General features: G+C 41.0%; 1 protein-coding gene across 1 annotated transcript in view; it reads left to right on the forward strand.

The window, feature by feature from the left end:
* The window catches only part of SLA2 (Src like adaptor 2), a 59358-nt gene that overhangs the window by 13723 nt on the left and 28860 nt on the right, over window positions 1-16775 (forward strand). The window contains exons 2-3 of the mRNA XM_063960116.1: window positions 12710-12829; window positions 13113-13209. Coding sequence (XP_063816186.1) covers window positions 12754-12829; window positions 13113-13209 — 173 coding nt within the window. The 5' untranslated portion in view covers window positions 12710-12753. The remainder of the gene's footprint in view (window positions 1-12709; window positions 12830-13112; window positions 13210-16775) is intronic.

Consider the following 16775-nt stretch of genomic DNA (forward strand, 5'->3'; position numbering starts at 1 on the left):
CTACAAGGGCTAGAACCGGCCCAGCCTGCAGCGCAACATGGTTACACAGTTAGTGTATGTGATGCTACTTACTTTATTCCCAAGTCAGGATCATGCCCTCTGTTTCATGTAGAGAAAGAGCTCATGTTTTGATTGATGTGTCTACTGTAGTTGATCACTGTATGGTTGCTTACGCTCCAGCCTTGCTGGTGATTAAACAGCAAATACAAGAGGCGCATACCCCAGTAAATATAAATAAAATAGAAAGAAAAGGAGTCCCAAATAAAGATCTGTGATTTCTTATAAAATAAGGGAAGCACCACAACATGTTTATAAATGTATTACTCAATTCATTAAAAGTTGAGTCCCAGAAGTGTTTTCAGTATTAATATTGCTTTTTTTCATATATATTTCCCCTAATCAACCTCAATTGGTAACACTTCTTAGTCAGCATCAACCTCTAAGTGAGTGATTATGCTTTACCGTGCAAGGAACCCCCTAATGTCTCAGATCTATATTACTAGTAATCATACAGCATTTCATGAGAAGACCCAGTACCCTATAATTATATGTACTCCCTTCTTCCTTATATTACTATAAAGCAAATAATATGAATAAGTATACTAGTTACACATTGCTAGTATCTGTCAGTGTATTTCACTTTTAAAATAACAAAATGGTATGTTACTACTAACACATGTTGGCTGGCTGGGATTAGTAATGAAATGTAAACAGTCAGCGCTGGCAAAGTGCCCTAAGCCTGAAAAGAAATAAAAAATGCTTGATTGCTAAGGGGAAGATTTATAAAAACTTCTAAAATATAAAAGTGCAAGGTGTTGCCCATAGCAACCAATCATATTTTAGCTGTCATTTTCTACAATGTACTAGATAAAAGATAGCATGAATCTAATTGGTTGCTAAGGTATGGTCAATACCTCCACTTTTCCTTTGACATTGAATGTACCGCTGTGAATATTCATCAAAGTTATGTATATGTTCTATATGTTATAACTTGAAAAAATAATAAGCGTTTTGCTAAGGCATGTTTTTCAGACTTAGGGGGTTGAAAGTATATTGTGCCTTTGCTTTCATTGTCCTGGCTGCAAAATGATCTGAAAGAAAATGAAATACTGTACATATCACATATCTTGCGATTTAATCATGTTTAAGCTCTTTTCTATCTGAAATTTGAGCTTTGCAGATGGGATCGGTATTCGATCCCAGCGGACAGAATGCCAGCGGTCACAATACCAACACTGTCATCCTGATGATCACGATCCTGAGGGGGGTGAGGTAAGTATTCAAACCCCCACCCCTCCCCCCTAAACCACCCCCCTTAGTGATTAACCCTAACCTCCCCCTTAGGGCCTAAGCCTAACCCCTCCCCCGCAGTGCCCAGAGGCAAGTTGGGGTTTAGTCCACCCTCCTTAAAATACCAAAAGGGAAAACATATATGATGTGTGTGTGTGTGTGTGTGTGTGTGTGTGTGTGTGTGTGTGTATATATATATATATATATATATATATATATACAGTGCAGAGATGGTGGCACTCGCGGGTTTTGTAGTTCAAAGGAAAAACGGACACACTGGTCTCAAGCTTAGATCAACGTTTCGTTAATTTAATAACGTCATCAGGATACATAATACAAATAAACACAACAATATATAGCCACTTACCACACCTCGTGAGTCCCCGCCAGCGTCCGCGGCGCCGGGTCCACTGACGACGCCCCTCGACATCACGCACTTCCCGTGCATCTGGCCGCATCGGACGGTAGCTAGGCAACATAACAACACACACAGTGAGGGGGATCGAGCAGGCGTAGTCACAGACACAGACATGGCTAAAATCCACATTACAGAAAATGTCTTAAAATCTCGGACACTGTCTCAAAGATCTGACAAACAACCATGTAAACAAGCACATATATAGATATATCAAGGAGCTGGACAGTGTATATTATATCAGAAAAAGAAACATAATATCTAATTTATGTCTCAGAAATATGCCCGCAAATGCAGGTCCATGCTCAATAATATAGTCATAAACATCAATGTGACAGTCAGACAAACAGGTACTAGAAACAAGAATACTGACATTGCAAAAAAGCCACTTATTTCCCTATAATAAATGTAATACAAAAATGATTAAAGAAAGCAGTTTAAAGGTAAATGTTCATTGAGGCCTCTTGGGGCAATGGTATTCAAGCGATGGATCCATCGGGATTCCATCTGCAACAGTGTTTTGCCTCTGTCACCACCTCGTAATCGTTTGGGCACTGTATCTATGATCTTGTACCTTAACGTGGCTAGACCATGATTAAGAGCTTTAAAATGTCGGGCAACGGTTGATTAATCCCACTTTTGCCACCTTCCAGGGCCTGTCGGATAGAGGACCTGTGGAGTGCCATACGCTCTTTAAACTGTCTTGTGGTCTTCCCCACATAGAGAAGACCACAAGGACAGCGTATGATGTAGACTACATGAGTGCTACTACAGGTCAGTATATGGCGTATGGTTATTCGCTCCCCCGAATATGGGTGGGCGAACGAATCCCCGTATTCCATAAAACTGCATGTCGTGCAACCGGTGCAGCGGTAGCAGCCCGGTTTCCTAGATAAAAACGTACTAGGACCACTTGTCGTGCGGGCGGATATATCATTCTTTACAAGCCAGTCTTTTAAGTTCTTATTACGGGTATAGCTTGACATGAGTTTCGACTTTCTCAACATATGAAGTTCTGGATCGGAGGTCACTACTGGCCATAAATTCTTGACAACCCTCGCAATTGCTGGACTAGCAGAGTTGTATTGCTGAACAAAAGGTATAATGTCCAGCTTCTTCTGTTTATTGTTGTCTTTCATTGGAACCAAAGTTCTGGAACGTGGAATGGCCAGCGCTTTCTTCTTTGCCTCTATCAGATCATGATACTTGTATCCTCTTTTTATAAATTGTCGAATCATAATGTCAACTTCTCTAATGGTGTTATCCATGTCATCTGAAATCCGGTGTATCCGGAGAAATTGGGAATATGGAAGTCCCTTCTTAGTAGAACCCGGATGCTGGCTATCGCCACGCAGAATGGTGTTGCGGTCCGTGTTTTTCTTGTACAAGGCAGTATGCACCCTGCCGTCCTTAAGCGATAGCTGGACATCCAGGTAATTGACACACTGGGTGCTCATGTTATACGTAAACTTGATGGTACTCTCAGTAGAGTTGATCCTTTCCATAAGTTCACTAAATTCGACATCAGTGCCCAGCAAAATAAGGAGAAGATCATCGATATAGCGTACAAAGAAAGCTATCTTCTCAGTGATCTCCCTTTCACTGAAAAATGCCTGTCGCTCAACATCGAACATATAGCTATTGGCGAAGGCTGGTGCCACGCAAGATCCCATGGCACAGCCCCGTTGTTGTACAAACCAACGTGAATCAAATAAAAAGTAATTCCTCTTTAATGTTAATTCTAGAAGTTTGATGAAAAATGATACTTCAGGGCCCCTGTAGATGGAACTAGATGAGATCAATTCTGTCACAGCTTCCAGGCCGCCTGTGTGTGGGATATTAGTATATAGACTTACAATGTCCAAAGTGCATAACCATGCATTGGGAGGGAGCGCTGGTAAATTCTGTAAGAGTATTATTAGTGAGGTCGTATCTTTGAGGTATGTACTTTGGGCCTGGACCACTGGTTGGAGAAAGGCATCCAAATATTGGGATATCTTGTAGAATATCGACTCTCTGGCCGATATAATCGGACGACCCGGGGGAGCAGTGGGGTGCTTGTGTATCTTTGGCAACGTATACAGAACCGGAGCCACCGGATTCTGCTGTATCAGTGTTTTCATAGTTGCCTGAGAGATGATCCCATTCATAACCGCTTCCTCCAACACTCCTCTAAGCTCCGCCTCAAATCTTGTAGTTGGATCCATTGAGAGTTCAAGATATACTGCCGTATCCTCCAGCTGACGGTATACCTCCTCCTTGTACATTTGAAGATCTTGTATCACAATACCGCCCCCCTTGTCTGCGGGGCGGATAACGATACTGGTATCACTACTCAACTTCTTGAGCGTCTCCCATTCCACTTTAGACATATTTGATCTCGATGGTTTGATGGTTTGAGCGACACCCTTATCTTGTTGGTCCAATGACCGGTTGAAGCATCTCAGTGACGTATTCATGCTGGTGGGGTCAAATTTTGAAGACCCTTGGATTTTCCTCAATGGATTCTCATCCCCTGAGTCCATAGACCCACTGTCCCCAAAATGTTCTCGCAATCTTAATTTTCTATTAAAACGGTAGGCATCTATTTTCCATTGGAATTCATTGAACTGGCTAGAGGGAACGAAGGACAGACCTTTGTTGAGAAGACTCTTTTCCTCACTTGACAAAGGCCTATTAGATAAATTGAAGACCCCGGCGAAGAAATAGTCTTCAATTTATCTAATAGGCCATTGAGGAAAATCCAAGGGTCTTCAAAATTTGACCCCACCAGCATGAATACGTCAGTGAGATGCTTCAACCGGTCATTGGACCAACAAGTTAAGGGTGTCGCTCAAACCATCAAACCATCGAGATCAAATATGTCTAAAGTGGAATGGGAGAGGCTCAAGAAGTTGAGTAGTGATACCAGTATCGTTATCCGCCCCGCAGACAAGGGGGGCGGTATTGTGATACAAGATCTTCAAATGTACAAGGAGGAGGTATACCGTCAGCTGGAGGATACGGCAGTATATCTTGAACTCTCAATGGATCCAACTACAAGATTTGAGGCGGAGCTTAGAGGAGTGCTGGAGGAAGCGGTTATGAATGGGATCATCTCTCAGGCAACTATGAAAACACTGATACAGCAGAATCCGGTGGCTCCGGTTCTGTATACGTTGCCAAAGATACACAAGCACCCCACTGCTCCCCCGGGTCGTCCGATTATATCGGCCAGAGAGTCGATATTCTACAAGATATCCCAATATTTGGATGCCTTTCTCCAACCAGTGGTCCAGGCCCAAAGTACATACCTCAAAGATACGACCTCACTAATAATACTCTTACAGAATTTACCAGCGCTCCCTCCCAATGCATGTTTATGCACTTTGGACATTGTAAGTCTATATACTAATATCCCGCACACAGGCGGCCTGGAAGCTGTGACAGAATTGATCTCATCTAGTTCCATCTACAGGGGCCCAGAAGTATAATTTTTCATCAAACTTCTAGAATTAACATTAAAGAGGAATTACTTTTTATTTGATTCACGTTGGTTTGTACAACAACGGGGCTGTGCCATGGGATCTTGCGTGGCACCAGCCTTCGCCAATAGCTATATGTTCGAAGTTGAGCGACAGGCATTTTTCAGTGAAAGGGAGATCACTGAGAAGATAGCTTTCTTTGTACGCTATATCGATGATCTTCTCCTTATTTTGCTGGGCACTGATGTCGAATTTAGTGAACTTATGGAAAGGATCAACTCTACTGAGAGTACCATCAAGTTTACGTATAACATGAGCACCCAGTGTGTCAATTACCTGGATGTCCAGCTATCGCTTAAGGACGGCAGGGTACATACTGCCTTGTACAAGAAAAACACGGACCGCAACACCATTCTGCGTGGCGATAGCCAGCATCCGGGTTCTACTAAGAAGGGACTTCCATATTCCCAATTTCTCCGGATACACCGGATTTCAGATGACATGGATAACACCATTAGAGAAGTTGACATTATGATTCGACAATTTATAAAAAGAGGATACAAGTATCATGATCTGATAGAGGCAAAGAAGAAAGCGCTGGCCATTCCACGTTCCAGAACTTTGGTTCCAATGAAAGACAACAATAAACAGAAGAAGCTGGACATTATACCTTTTGTTCAGCAATACAACTCTGCTAGTCCAGCAATTGCGAGGGTTGTCAAGAATTTATGGCCAGTAGTGACCTCCGATCCAGAACTTCATATGTTGAGAAAGTCGAAACTCATGTCAAGCTATACCCGTAATAAGAACTTAAAAGACTGGCTTGTAAAGAATGATATATCCGCCCACACGACAAGTGGTCCTAGTACGTTTTTATCTAGGAAACCGGGCTGCTACCGCTGCACCGGTTGCACGACATGCAGTTTTATGGAATATGGGGATTCGTTCGCCCATCCACATTCGGGGGAGCGAATAACCATACGCCATATACTGACCTGTAGTAGCACTCATGTAGTCTACATCATACGCTGTCCTTGTGGTCTTCTCTATGTGGGGAAGACCACAAGACAGTTTAAAGAGCGTATGGCACTCCACAGGTCCTCTATCCGACAGGCCCTGGAAGGTGGCAAAAGTGGGATTAATCAACCCGTTGCCCGACATTTTAAAGCTCTTAATCATGGTCTAGCCACGTTAAGGTACAAGATCATAGATACAGTGCCCAAACGATTACGAGGTGGTGACAGAGGCAAAACACTGTTGCAGATGGAATCCCGATGGATCCATCGCTTGAATACCATTGCCCCGAGAGGCCTCAATGAACATTTACCTTTAAACTGCTTTCTTTAATTATTTTTGTATTACATTTATTATAGGGAAATAAGTGGCTTTTTTGCAATGTCAGTATTCTTGTTTCTAGTACCTGTTTGTCTGACTGTCACATTGATGTTTATGACTATATTATTGAGCATGGACCTGCATTTGCGGGCATATTTCTGAGACATAAATTAGATATTATGTTTCTTTTTCTGATATAATATACACTGTCCAGCTCCTTGATATATCTATATATGTGCTTGTTTACATGGTTGTTTGTCAGATCTTTGAGACAGTGTCCGAGATTTTAAGACATTTTCTGTACTGTGGATTTTAGCCATGTCTATGTCTGTGACTACGCCTGCTCGATTCCATCTCACTGTATGTGTTGTTATGTTGCCTAGCTACCGTCCGATGCGGCCGGACGCACGGGAAGTGCGTGATGTCGAGGGGCGTCGTCAGTGGACCCGGCGCCGCGGATGCTGGCGGGGACTCACGAGGTGTGGTAAGTGGCTATATATTGTTGTGTTTATTTGTATTATGCATCCTGATGACATTATTAAATTAACGAAACGTTGATCTAAGCTTGAGACCAGTGTGTCCGTTTTTCCTTTGAACTACAAGACCCGCGAGTGCCACCATCTCTGCACTGTGTATTTGGCCGTAAGACCTGATTGGGAGGCACCGGGGCACTATGACTTCTAAGGAGAGAGTGCCGGCTATTTTGTACCTATATATATATATATATATATATATATATATATATAAAGAAACAGAAAAAAGGAAGGCGCAAATATGAGCAGAGTTTGAAATCTTTACTAGTAAAAGAGTAAAAGCTCACGTACATCGAAGTAAAATAATACCAGCTCCCTTCTCCAAAACCCCACAAGAAACGTCTCCAGATCGCACCCAGCAGTGCTTCAGACAGGGGAACTTTAGCGGTTCACATTCAGCTGTGCTTCCATCCAAGCACTAAATCACAGTGCATGCGGCTGCTCGTTCAGCACTTGGTATAGGCGTCCCGACCGGTTTCGTCACAATAACTTCGTCAGGGGGCGTGTGGCCAAACGGAGTTTCCGTGTAATATTTATAGCACATCCATATCAATTAGATCTTTCAATAAACTAATCAATGTCACATTCTAATACACTTGTTTCTTTGCGCATTCAGTAACCATCATTAAAACAGATAGATTTAATAACAATTCATATTTATAAGAACCGAGGATAATCCATAGCCCATCAGACAGCAATATGCCTCTACTGGAATAACCTTTATCTGAAGACCTAGCAGCATAAATCTTAGATTGTGCTTGCCAGTCAGAATTCTCTGTGCAATTTTATTTATTTCTTCTGAACTGGGACTTGGGGATATATTAGTTTTCTGCTTACTCATATGGCTACTCTTACAGTGGATATAGCAAATGCTATTAACACTTTTAATCAAATTTGAAGTCAGAACTTTATTACCATTTGAACTTAACACTAATTCTAAAAATTTAATATGACTTTCATCTACTTTAGCCATAAACTTCAAATTAAAATCATTAGTTTCAATAAGATCTATAAACTCTTGAAACTCTATGTAATACCCCCCCAGACTATAATAATGTAATCTATATTTTGCTTGAACAATTTGATTTACATTATAATGGACAAACTAATTGTTGTTAAAATAATATTTTTATCCCAGACTCTCATAAAAAGATTTGCAAAAGTATGGGTGAGAACCGTCCTGTTCGTGTTTCTGCACTGTTGAATAAAAGTCTCTTCCAGGAATTGGAAATAGTTGTGTTTGAATATAAATGACATAATATCACACACATTTTCAATAAAAGTTATATCCAATAAAGGGTCATTAAGCAAAAACATATATTTTTTAAATTATATATATAAAATAAACTAATTTATATACTTAAAATTAAAATTAAATTAAATTGAATAACACAATTTAAGCAAATAAGTTGGCTTCGCATAAGTGTTTATTTAGATGAAACAAACCGTATTCCTAAATAATATAAAGCTGTGAAAGTTTAGACAAGAAAACATAACTTTTACTGAAACAAACTATGATCTCTAATGGCCGGCCTGAAAGACTGCACAATTGTAATTGAAAATTAAAGATAGCAGTAAGTAACACTCTCTCTTCAACTTAGTTATTTTCCTATGGTTTTAACTCTAACCACAGTAAGTAGGCAATGTCTATATATAGGTAAGTTCTAAGAAGACCAATGACCCTCAAAACTGTTACATCCTTTTGTTACTACAGTATTGTGTTTTTTGTTGTTTTTCTCTTTACATTACATATATAACTTTCATGCATTATACGACACAGATTGTTACCACAACACAATTTTAACGTAATATCAGAACAACAACAGATATAGATATATTATTAAGTAGTAAAAACATATAGCTGAAACAGTGTGAAGCTGTTTTTGTAGGAAATAAAGCTTGTAAATTATATGAGTGTTAGTACAGTGTATGTGGATACAAGTGTAAATGAAACTGCTATTGGCAAATGTAGACAAAGATAAAGGTGGAAGAAGAGAAGGTAGGGCACAAAGCTTTATTAATGTAGACCCTGCTCACTTGGAGGAATTAATAATATCACATGGAAACACTGCATCTTTATCTACTGAATACAGTATTTGTCCTTAAAAAATGTCTGCCTTCACTATGTGGTCTGTTTTAACATAAAACAGTATTACAGTATATTCATTTTTATGGATGCTCTGTGACTAAGGGGTCTATTCAATGCATGTCGGATCTTCTCCGATGGAGAGGATCTGACAATGCAGTATTCAATTTGCTGGCAAATCCGACTGGTTTTTCCTGCTTTCGACAATGCCAATCCGGATTTTTTTTAAAGTCGGATTGACATTGTCAAAAACGGGACTAAAACCTGTTGGATTTGGCCGCAAATCCAACAAAACAAGTGGATCCGCTGCTAATCCACTGATCCACGTGTTTTCTGACAAGCTGGAAAAACGGCGGTACCATTGAATAGTTCGAATCATGATTCGAACTAAAAAAGTCAGAAACTGCCATCTTTCCGACTAGACGGCAGTTCTGCCTTCAATTGAATAGACCCCTAAAAATGAAAAAAAAAAAAAATATTTAAAGACCTAGTCTAGATTTTCATGTATTAAATAGTGTTCAGAGGTATTTAATAGGTTCAAAAACTAAATTCAATACCTCCATAAAATACTTTATATACTCAAACAGCAGCTAATTTCACAGAATATATTACAATGTTAAAAATTTGTAATTAAAGTAATGTAGTAATTACTCAGACTACCTATATTTTTCGGCACTTACAAATTGCAATAACACGTTTTAAACAAAATAATCACATTTTCTTTTTCCTAAGTCCTTGATATTATCTGATGTCTGTTGCACGGTTGTTCCACTTGCTGTTCTTTTATCTTATCATCAGTAATCTTTTTTTTGGTACAAAGGTTCTCCCGTCACCCACACAGAGCTGAACACTGTACCCTATTTGTGATGTGTAATGCATACAGCATACACTGGGAAAATGTGTGACTCATTTTCCATCTTAGAGATAGGGAGTAATTAGTATTAATAATATACATAATAATGTTTAAGCTCTTATTTGTGTCTTTCATTGTATATTTAAAAAAAAAACAACAACAAAAACACAGTTGGAAATCTTAAAGTGGATTTCAATGTATTAATATTTTCTACAAAAACAGAAATCATATCTACTCTTTAGATGGAACCCAGCTGTGTCCTGTATGCAGTGGTACTGATTGTCTAGCCATTAGATGGTTAGACAATGGTCATGGTAAACAACAATACTCAAGCTGTGTCATGGAAATACTTATTTGAATTTAAAGGGCCTAATGTGTGCTAAGAAAAATTTCCCCACACCTTTACACCACCACTATCATCCTGATCTGTTGGCAAAAGGCAGGATTCATCCATTACAACTGAGTGTATTTATTTGGAGCACTGTGATTTATGCAAACTGAGTGTCTGCTAATTGGTATCTGTATAATAAAGAGCACCTTCAAAATTAAATTAATGTTTAAATAGGGAGTTTTACGGATTTAGCATAAACATCCTTTCCAAGTGATTGCCAAAGCTTATTGTGCAACTAAAGGGATCTTTGCAAATTGCCTGACTATGGTAACATTAGTTTTCCACCCATAATAACTGCATTGCACATTAAATACACATTACTAAAGAAAGATACCCTCCCTAATAAATATTATTTTTTCATCCCTGTTCATCAATCTATAATTTATAATAGAAAGGACCAAGATTGCATGCTCCTGCTCACTCCATTCATTTCTACACCTTGGTAGTCAGTAATGCCCTTCCACATCATAATACTCAATATTATTAATATACAAAGTAATATGAAAGGACCTGACTAATAATAATGAGGAAATACATACAATGTCAAGATTTCGGCAGGAGGGGTTTCCAAATGCGTCATTTTGGAAAAAAAGTAAGAAAAAAAATAGTAACCTCTCTTACTTAAATCCATATTGACTGTCTTACCAAATTAATAAAATAATATTGTAAGTTAGTATTAAAGTTATTCCTCCAGTGCTTGGAATCACTCTAAGCAGCCAAGAAGATGTAGATAAGTACAAATAATGTTTTGGTGGTTTTTTTTTTATTTCTCCTAATCACAGACCACACTAGAGCCACAACATAAGTAAAACAGATAATAGCAGACAGTTTGTTCAAAGAACAGTTCATTGAAATATACGAAGATTCCAACTAAAATTAGTCTTCTTAAGGAAAGTGTTAATAGTTTACAATGCATTTTATTCCTTCTAAACTACAGAACTTTAGTGATTCGAATGGAGGGTGGGGGATGTAAATATTTCTGGACAACTTGAAACCTATCTCAGTGTTCCCCTGCTTAGGGCTTTAACACATAATTGGTTGATTTGGTTGACTGTATATAATTGATTATTTATACCAGGATGCACTTTAGAGATCTACTTTTAAAAATATTGTATACTGTATCTTGAATGACAACACATCAGCTTCGAACATCTATGTTCTTTGGTCTCCTATTCCTCTTCTTTCTTAATTTTTTCAACTAGAGTAGAATATACAATGTGCTTTTATTTATTGATTGATTACTTTGGCCTATTCAGTTCCATAGTATTAATACCAAAGTTTAACATACTGGGGGAATTCAATTAGTTGCAAGTCCTGTCGCTCTATGCTGCACCTACGGTAGCTCTGGACTCCATAGGGCTGCGTACAAAAAAGTATAAGGGGCCCTACTCACTGGCCGACCCGCCGCCGAGCTGCCCGACGGCGGATACGGCCGAGAGAGCGACCCGGCGGCGGGGGGGGCAGTGACGGGGGGAGTGAAGTTTCTTCACTCCCCCCGTCACGAGGCTGCATTGAAGTGCAGGCAAATATGGACGAGATCGTCCATATTGGCCTGCATGCACAGCCGACGGGAGACCAGCGATGAACGAGCGCGGGGCCGCGCATCGTTCATCGCTGGAGTCTCCACACTGAAAGATATGAACGAGTTCTCGTTCATTTATGAACGAGATCGTTCATATCTTTCAGAAAATCGTCCAGTGTGTAGGGCCTATAAGTCTGGGTCCAGTTCGGGCCACGAGGGGGGCAAGTTGTGGTGCCGTTGCCTGCATTTACAAACCGTCGCAATGGAAACTTGCATCCTCCCCTCGCGGCTAATTGAATTTCTCCCACTGTATCTGTTGTCATATCTGCTATTTTCCATGATACCTAAAAGGATAACGTTGCCTGATGCAATGAATTATGCCTATTGGTGTTTAAGTTTTCAAATTAACACACACTACATTTTATTCTGAATTTATAGTAATAGTTGATCAGGATAGGTCAGTATTAATTTGTCCAGAAATCAAGATCTTCTTTGAAGCGAGAATCATTCTACAGTATGTAGAAATTCTACAGTTAAAAATTGTATAAGAAAAAATATCCCTTTGCGTCTATGAAATAATGAACCAAATGTAAACAAATTCATGTATGTCATTGCTGAGATATTTAAGTGTGTTACTACAGTATTATACAAGGACAGACCAGCCACAGCCAGCCCAGCTTTAATGTGTTACTGTGCAGTGTGTTTAGGCATGTGTTACATCATCGCATTATAGCAATTGCCAAATAATTATAACTATAAATTCCTCTAGTAGACAGATCAAACTGTGTTTTTTTAATAACCTGGCTCTGGTCTCTGGCAGATTTTTATTACTGAAGGATTTTCACAACTGAACCATCAAGAGGAATGGGGAGCTTACCCAGCAAAAGAGGATATTCAGCTATTCAGACATCCATGGCCAACACCCAAGGAAATCACGCTGGTATGAGATCTGTTCTTATAAGTTTATGCATTTGTATGTTTTTATTTGAAAGAAAACACAAAACACTATTTTATAATACTTTTGTAATGATTTACACTACTAGTAGAGTATTGTATTGACTTCCTAGCATGTTTACAGCCGCTAGGTACACATTTGCATTTGCGACGCCATGTGTGTACATCTCTGATTCATGCCCTATGGTAGAACATGCGTTGTGATTTATACGTAACAAATGTAACGCTAAAATCTTTTGCTTCACAATTTTCTATGTCTTTGTCAACAGTGGACAAGTGCGTATTTGTGGCTCTGTACAACTTCCCAGTCGGTGGTCAGGCTGATGTAAGCGTAAGAACCGGAGAGCAGCTGCACATCCTTTCTGAGTGAGTGGCCTCGGACAGCTTGGTTTTTTCTACTTTAAGTTGAATAAGATGCAAGTATAAATACGTTCTAAAACCTCAGCTCACCAGCACCTAAATAAAAGTAAAAAAATATATAATGCAAGGCATACATATACCTTGTGTAATGCTTGTGTTATTATTCAGGTATTATGGATAATGATAATGCAGCATTATGTGCCACCTACAAGTCGAGTTATGTCTGCATAAAATCAGATTGCAACGTCCTGCATGTAAGAATGATGGATGGGTTGGGATTGATTTGCCGGCGGTCGAATGCCAGCGGTCAGAGGGTCGACCACACTTAGGTCGACAGTCATTAGGACAACCACTATTGGTCGACAGTGACTAGTTCGACACCTGACGTAGGTCGACACGGTCATTAGGTCAATATGAACAAGGTCGACATGGAAAAAGGTTGACATGAGTTCTTTAAACAATTTTGGTGTCGTTTTCTTTGTTAAGTGACGGGGAACCCGAATTAGTGCACCGTGTCCCCTTGCGTGGCTCGCTATGCTCGCCATGATTTGGGCAAGGTTACTAATTGTAGTCCACGTGGATAGCAAAGTATGAAAAAGTTCCAAAAATTAAAAAAAAATGTGAAAAACTCATGCCGACCTATTTCCATGTTGGCCTAGTACATGTCGACCTAGTAACAATTTCGACCCATAGACCATGTCGACCTAATGCATGTCGACCAATAGTGGTTGACCTAATGACTGTTGACCTAAGTGTGGTCGACCTATTGACCGTATACCGGATCCCAGATGGATAGCACACCAGTCATCCTAACTCATTCCCTTCAGGATGGTAGCTTTTCCTTTCCAAATTTAGCAATGATTTGTTCCTTGAGTTAACTTGGACTCAATTCATTTACATAAAAGATGCATTTTAGATAACTAATTGATTAATTAAGTAAGCTCAAGTTAAGACAAGAAAATATCAGCGCTACATTTGGATGCGGACAAGTATGTCCCACATGGAATTCTGTAGGCAAGGTTGACTAGAGGAGGAATGTGCAAATTACTGTAATATGTCTTTTGCCTTAGACTGTGGGGTTTATGCATGAAACTCAAGGCAGACAATGTAATAATTTAATAGCCTACCCACAATGCAGGGCAGCAGTTTAAATTGTGAAAGGGTATTTTTCAGCAAGTGTGTGGTGGAAGGGGTCTATGTAGACAACCCAACAATTAACAATAACGCCCTTTCCTCTCGACACCTTTTCTGGATGTTCCACCTTTATCATGGGCCTCAACTCTTTCAAGGATTTCATAGACTGCCCATGTCTGACTGACTCTAAAACTATGTGCTCTGCTAGCGGTATACCTGCCAATATTCCCAATCCTAAAATCCCAAGCACAATCAATTTGTGTGAGGCTGCATCTCTTAAGGGGGGTACACACGGAGAGATCCGTGCTTAAAATCTAAGCAATCTTGCTAGATTGCTTAGATTTTAAGCACGGATCTGCCGTGTGTATGCCCCCCAGCGATAGCGATGCGCGGCCTCGCGCATCGCTATCGCCGGTGCTAGATTGAGCCTGCATGCAGGCTCAATCTAGCGGGTCGCTCACTTCACCGTTGTGTGAAGTGAGCGGCCCCCCGTCGGCTTTCCCCCTCGCTCAGCACATCGCGCTGTGCTGAGCGGGTAGAGAGATGTGTGCTGAGCAGTCTGTGTTAAGATCGCTCAGCACACATCTCTCCCGTGAGTACCCCCCTTTAGTCATCAGAATTAAGTACTGCCCCACTAAAATGAGAACTGTTGACAGCCATGCAATGCAGGACAGAATTTGTGGACTTTCTGCTCTGCTAAAACATTACACTTTGGGGTATATTTACTAAGGTCCCGATTTTGACCGAGATGGTGTTTTTTCTTCAAAGTGTCATCTCGGGAATTTACTAAACTCAAATCACGGCAGTGATGAGGGCATTCGTATTTTTTTGGAAGTTCATGGAAAAAATTACGGATGAATACACCATCGGTCAAATACGCCTGGAATTTGGTAGAACTCGGTCATTTACTAAAAAGTGCAATTCACAAACACTGCCGACAATAGCCAAACACTGCCATGAAAAAATACAAATCGTGAAAAAGTGCTAAAATAAAACAGACCTGCTTTTTTTTACCGTGTTCTGATAGGCATGCACGGATCCATGAGATCCGTGCATGTTTATCAGTGGGAAGGGGTGGGAAAGTGTTAAATTTGCATAAAAAAATGCGTGGGGTCCCCCCTCCTAAGCAAAACCAGCCTTGGGCTCTTTGAGCCGGGCCTGGTTGAAAAAATATGGGGGGAAAAGTGACCGGGGTTCCCCCATATTTAATCAACCAGCACCGGGCTCTGCGCCTGGTCCTGGTTCCAAAAATACGGGGGACAAAAAGCGTAGGGGTCCCCCGTATTTCTGAAACCAGCACCGGGCTCCACTAGCCAGATACATAATGCCACAGCCGGGGGACACTTTTATATTGGTCCCTGCGGCCCTGGCATTACATACCCAGCTGGTCACCCCTGGCTGGGGTACCCTGGAGGAGTGGGGACCCCTTCAATCAAGGGGTTCCCCCCCTCCAGCCACCCTAGGGCCAGGGGTGAAGCCCGAGGCTGTCCCCCCCATCCAAGGGCGGCGGATGGGGGGCTGATAGCCTTTTTGACAAAATTTGAATATTGTTTTAGTAGCAGTACTACAAGTCCCAGCAAGCCTCCCCCGCAAGCTGGTACTTGGAGAACCACAAGTACCAGCATGCGGTGGAAAACCGGGCCCACTGGTACCTGTAGTACTACTACTAAAAAAATACCCCAATAAAAACAGAAGACACACACCTTGAAAGTAAAAGTTTAATACATACATCCACACCTCCAAACATACATAGTTACCTATGTTCACACGAGGGTCAGTCCTCTTCTCCATGTAGAATCCATGGGGTACCTGTTGGAAAAATTATACTCACATAATCCAGTGTAGTTCGGTCCTCTTCTTTTCTATTTGTAATCCACGTACTTTGCAAAATAAAAAAACGGACACCCGACCACGCACTGAAAGGGGCCCCATGTTTTCACATGGGACCCCTTTCCCCGACTGCCAGGAACCCCCCCTGACTTCTGTCTAAGAGGGTTCCTTCAGCCAATCAGGGAGCGCCACGTTGTGGCACCCTCCTGATTGGCTGTGTGCTCCTGTAGTGTATGTCAGGCAGCACACGGCAGTGATACAATGTAGCGCCTATGCGCTCCATTGTAACCAATGGTGGGAACTTTGTGGTCAGCGGTTGACCGAAAGTAACCTCACCACTGACCACAAAGTTCCCACCATTGGTTACAATGGAGCGCATAGGCGCTACATTGTATCACTGCTGTGTGCTGCCTGACATACACTACAGGAGCACACAGCCAATCAGGAGGGTGCCACAACGTGGCGCTCCCTGATTGGCTGAAGGAACCCTCTTAGACAGAAGTCAGGGGGGGTTCCTGGAAGTCGGGGAAAGGGGTCCCATGTGAAAACATGGGGCCCCTTTCAGTGCGTGGTCGGGTGTCCGTTTTTTTATTTTGCAAAGTACGTGG

This window comes from Pseudophryne corroboree, chromosome 3, assembly GCF_028390025.1.
Source record: "Pseudophryne corroboree isolate aPseCor3 chromosome 3, aPseCor3.hap2, whole genome shotgun sequence".
Classification (NCBI taxonomy): Eukaryota; Metazoa; Chordata; class Amphibia; order Anura; family Myobatrachidae; genus Pseudophryne; species Pseudophryne corroboree.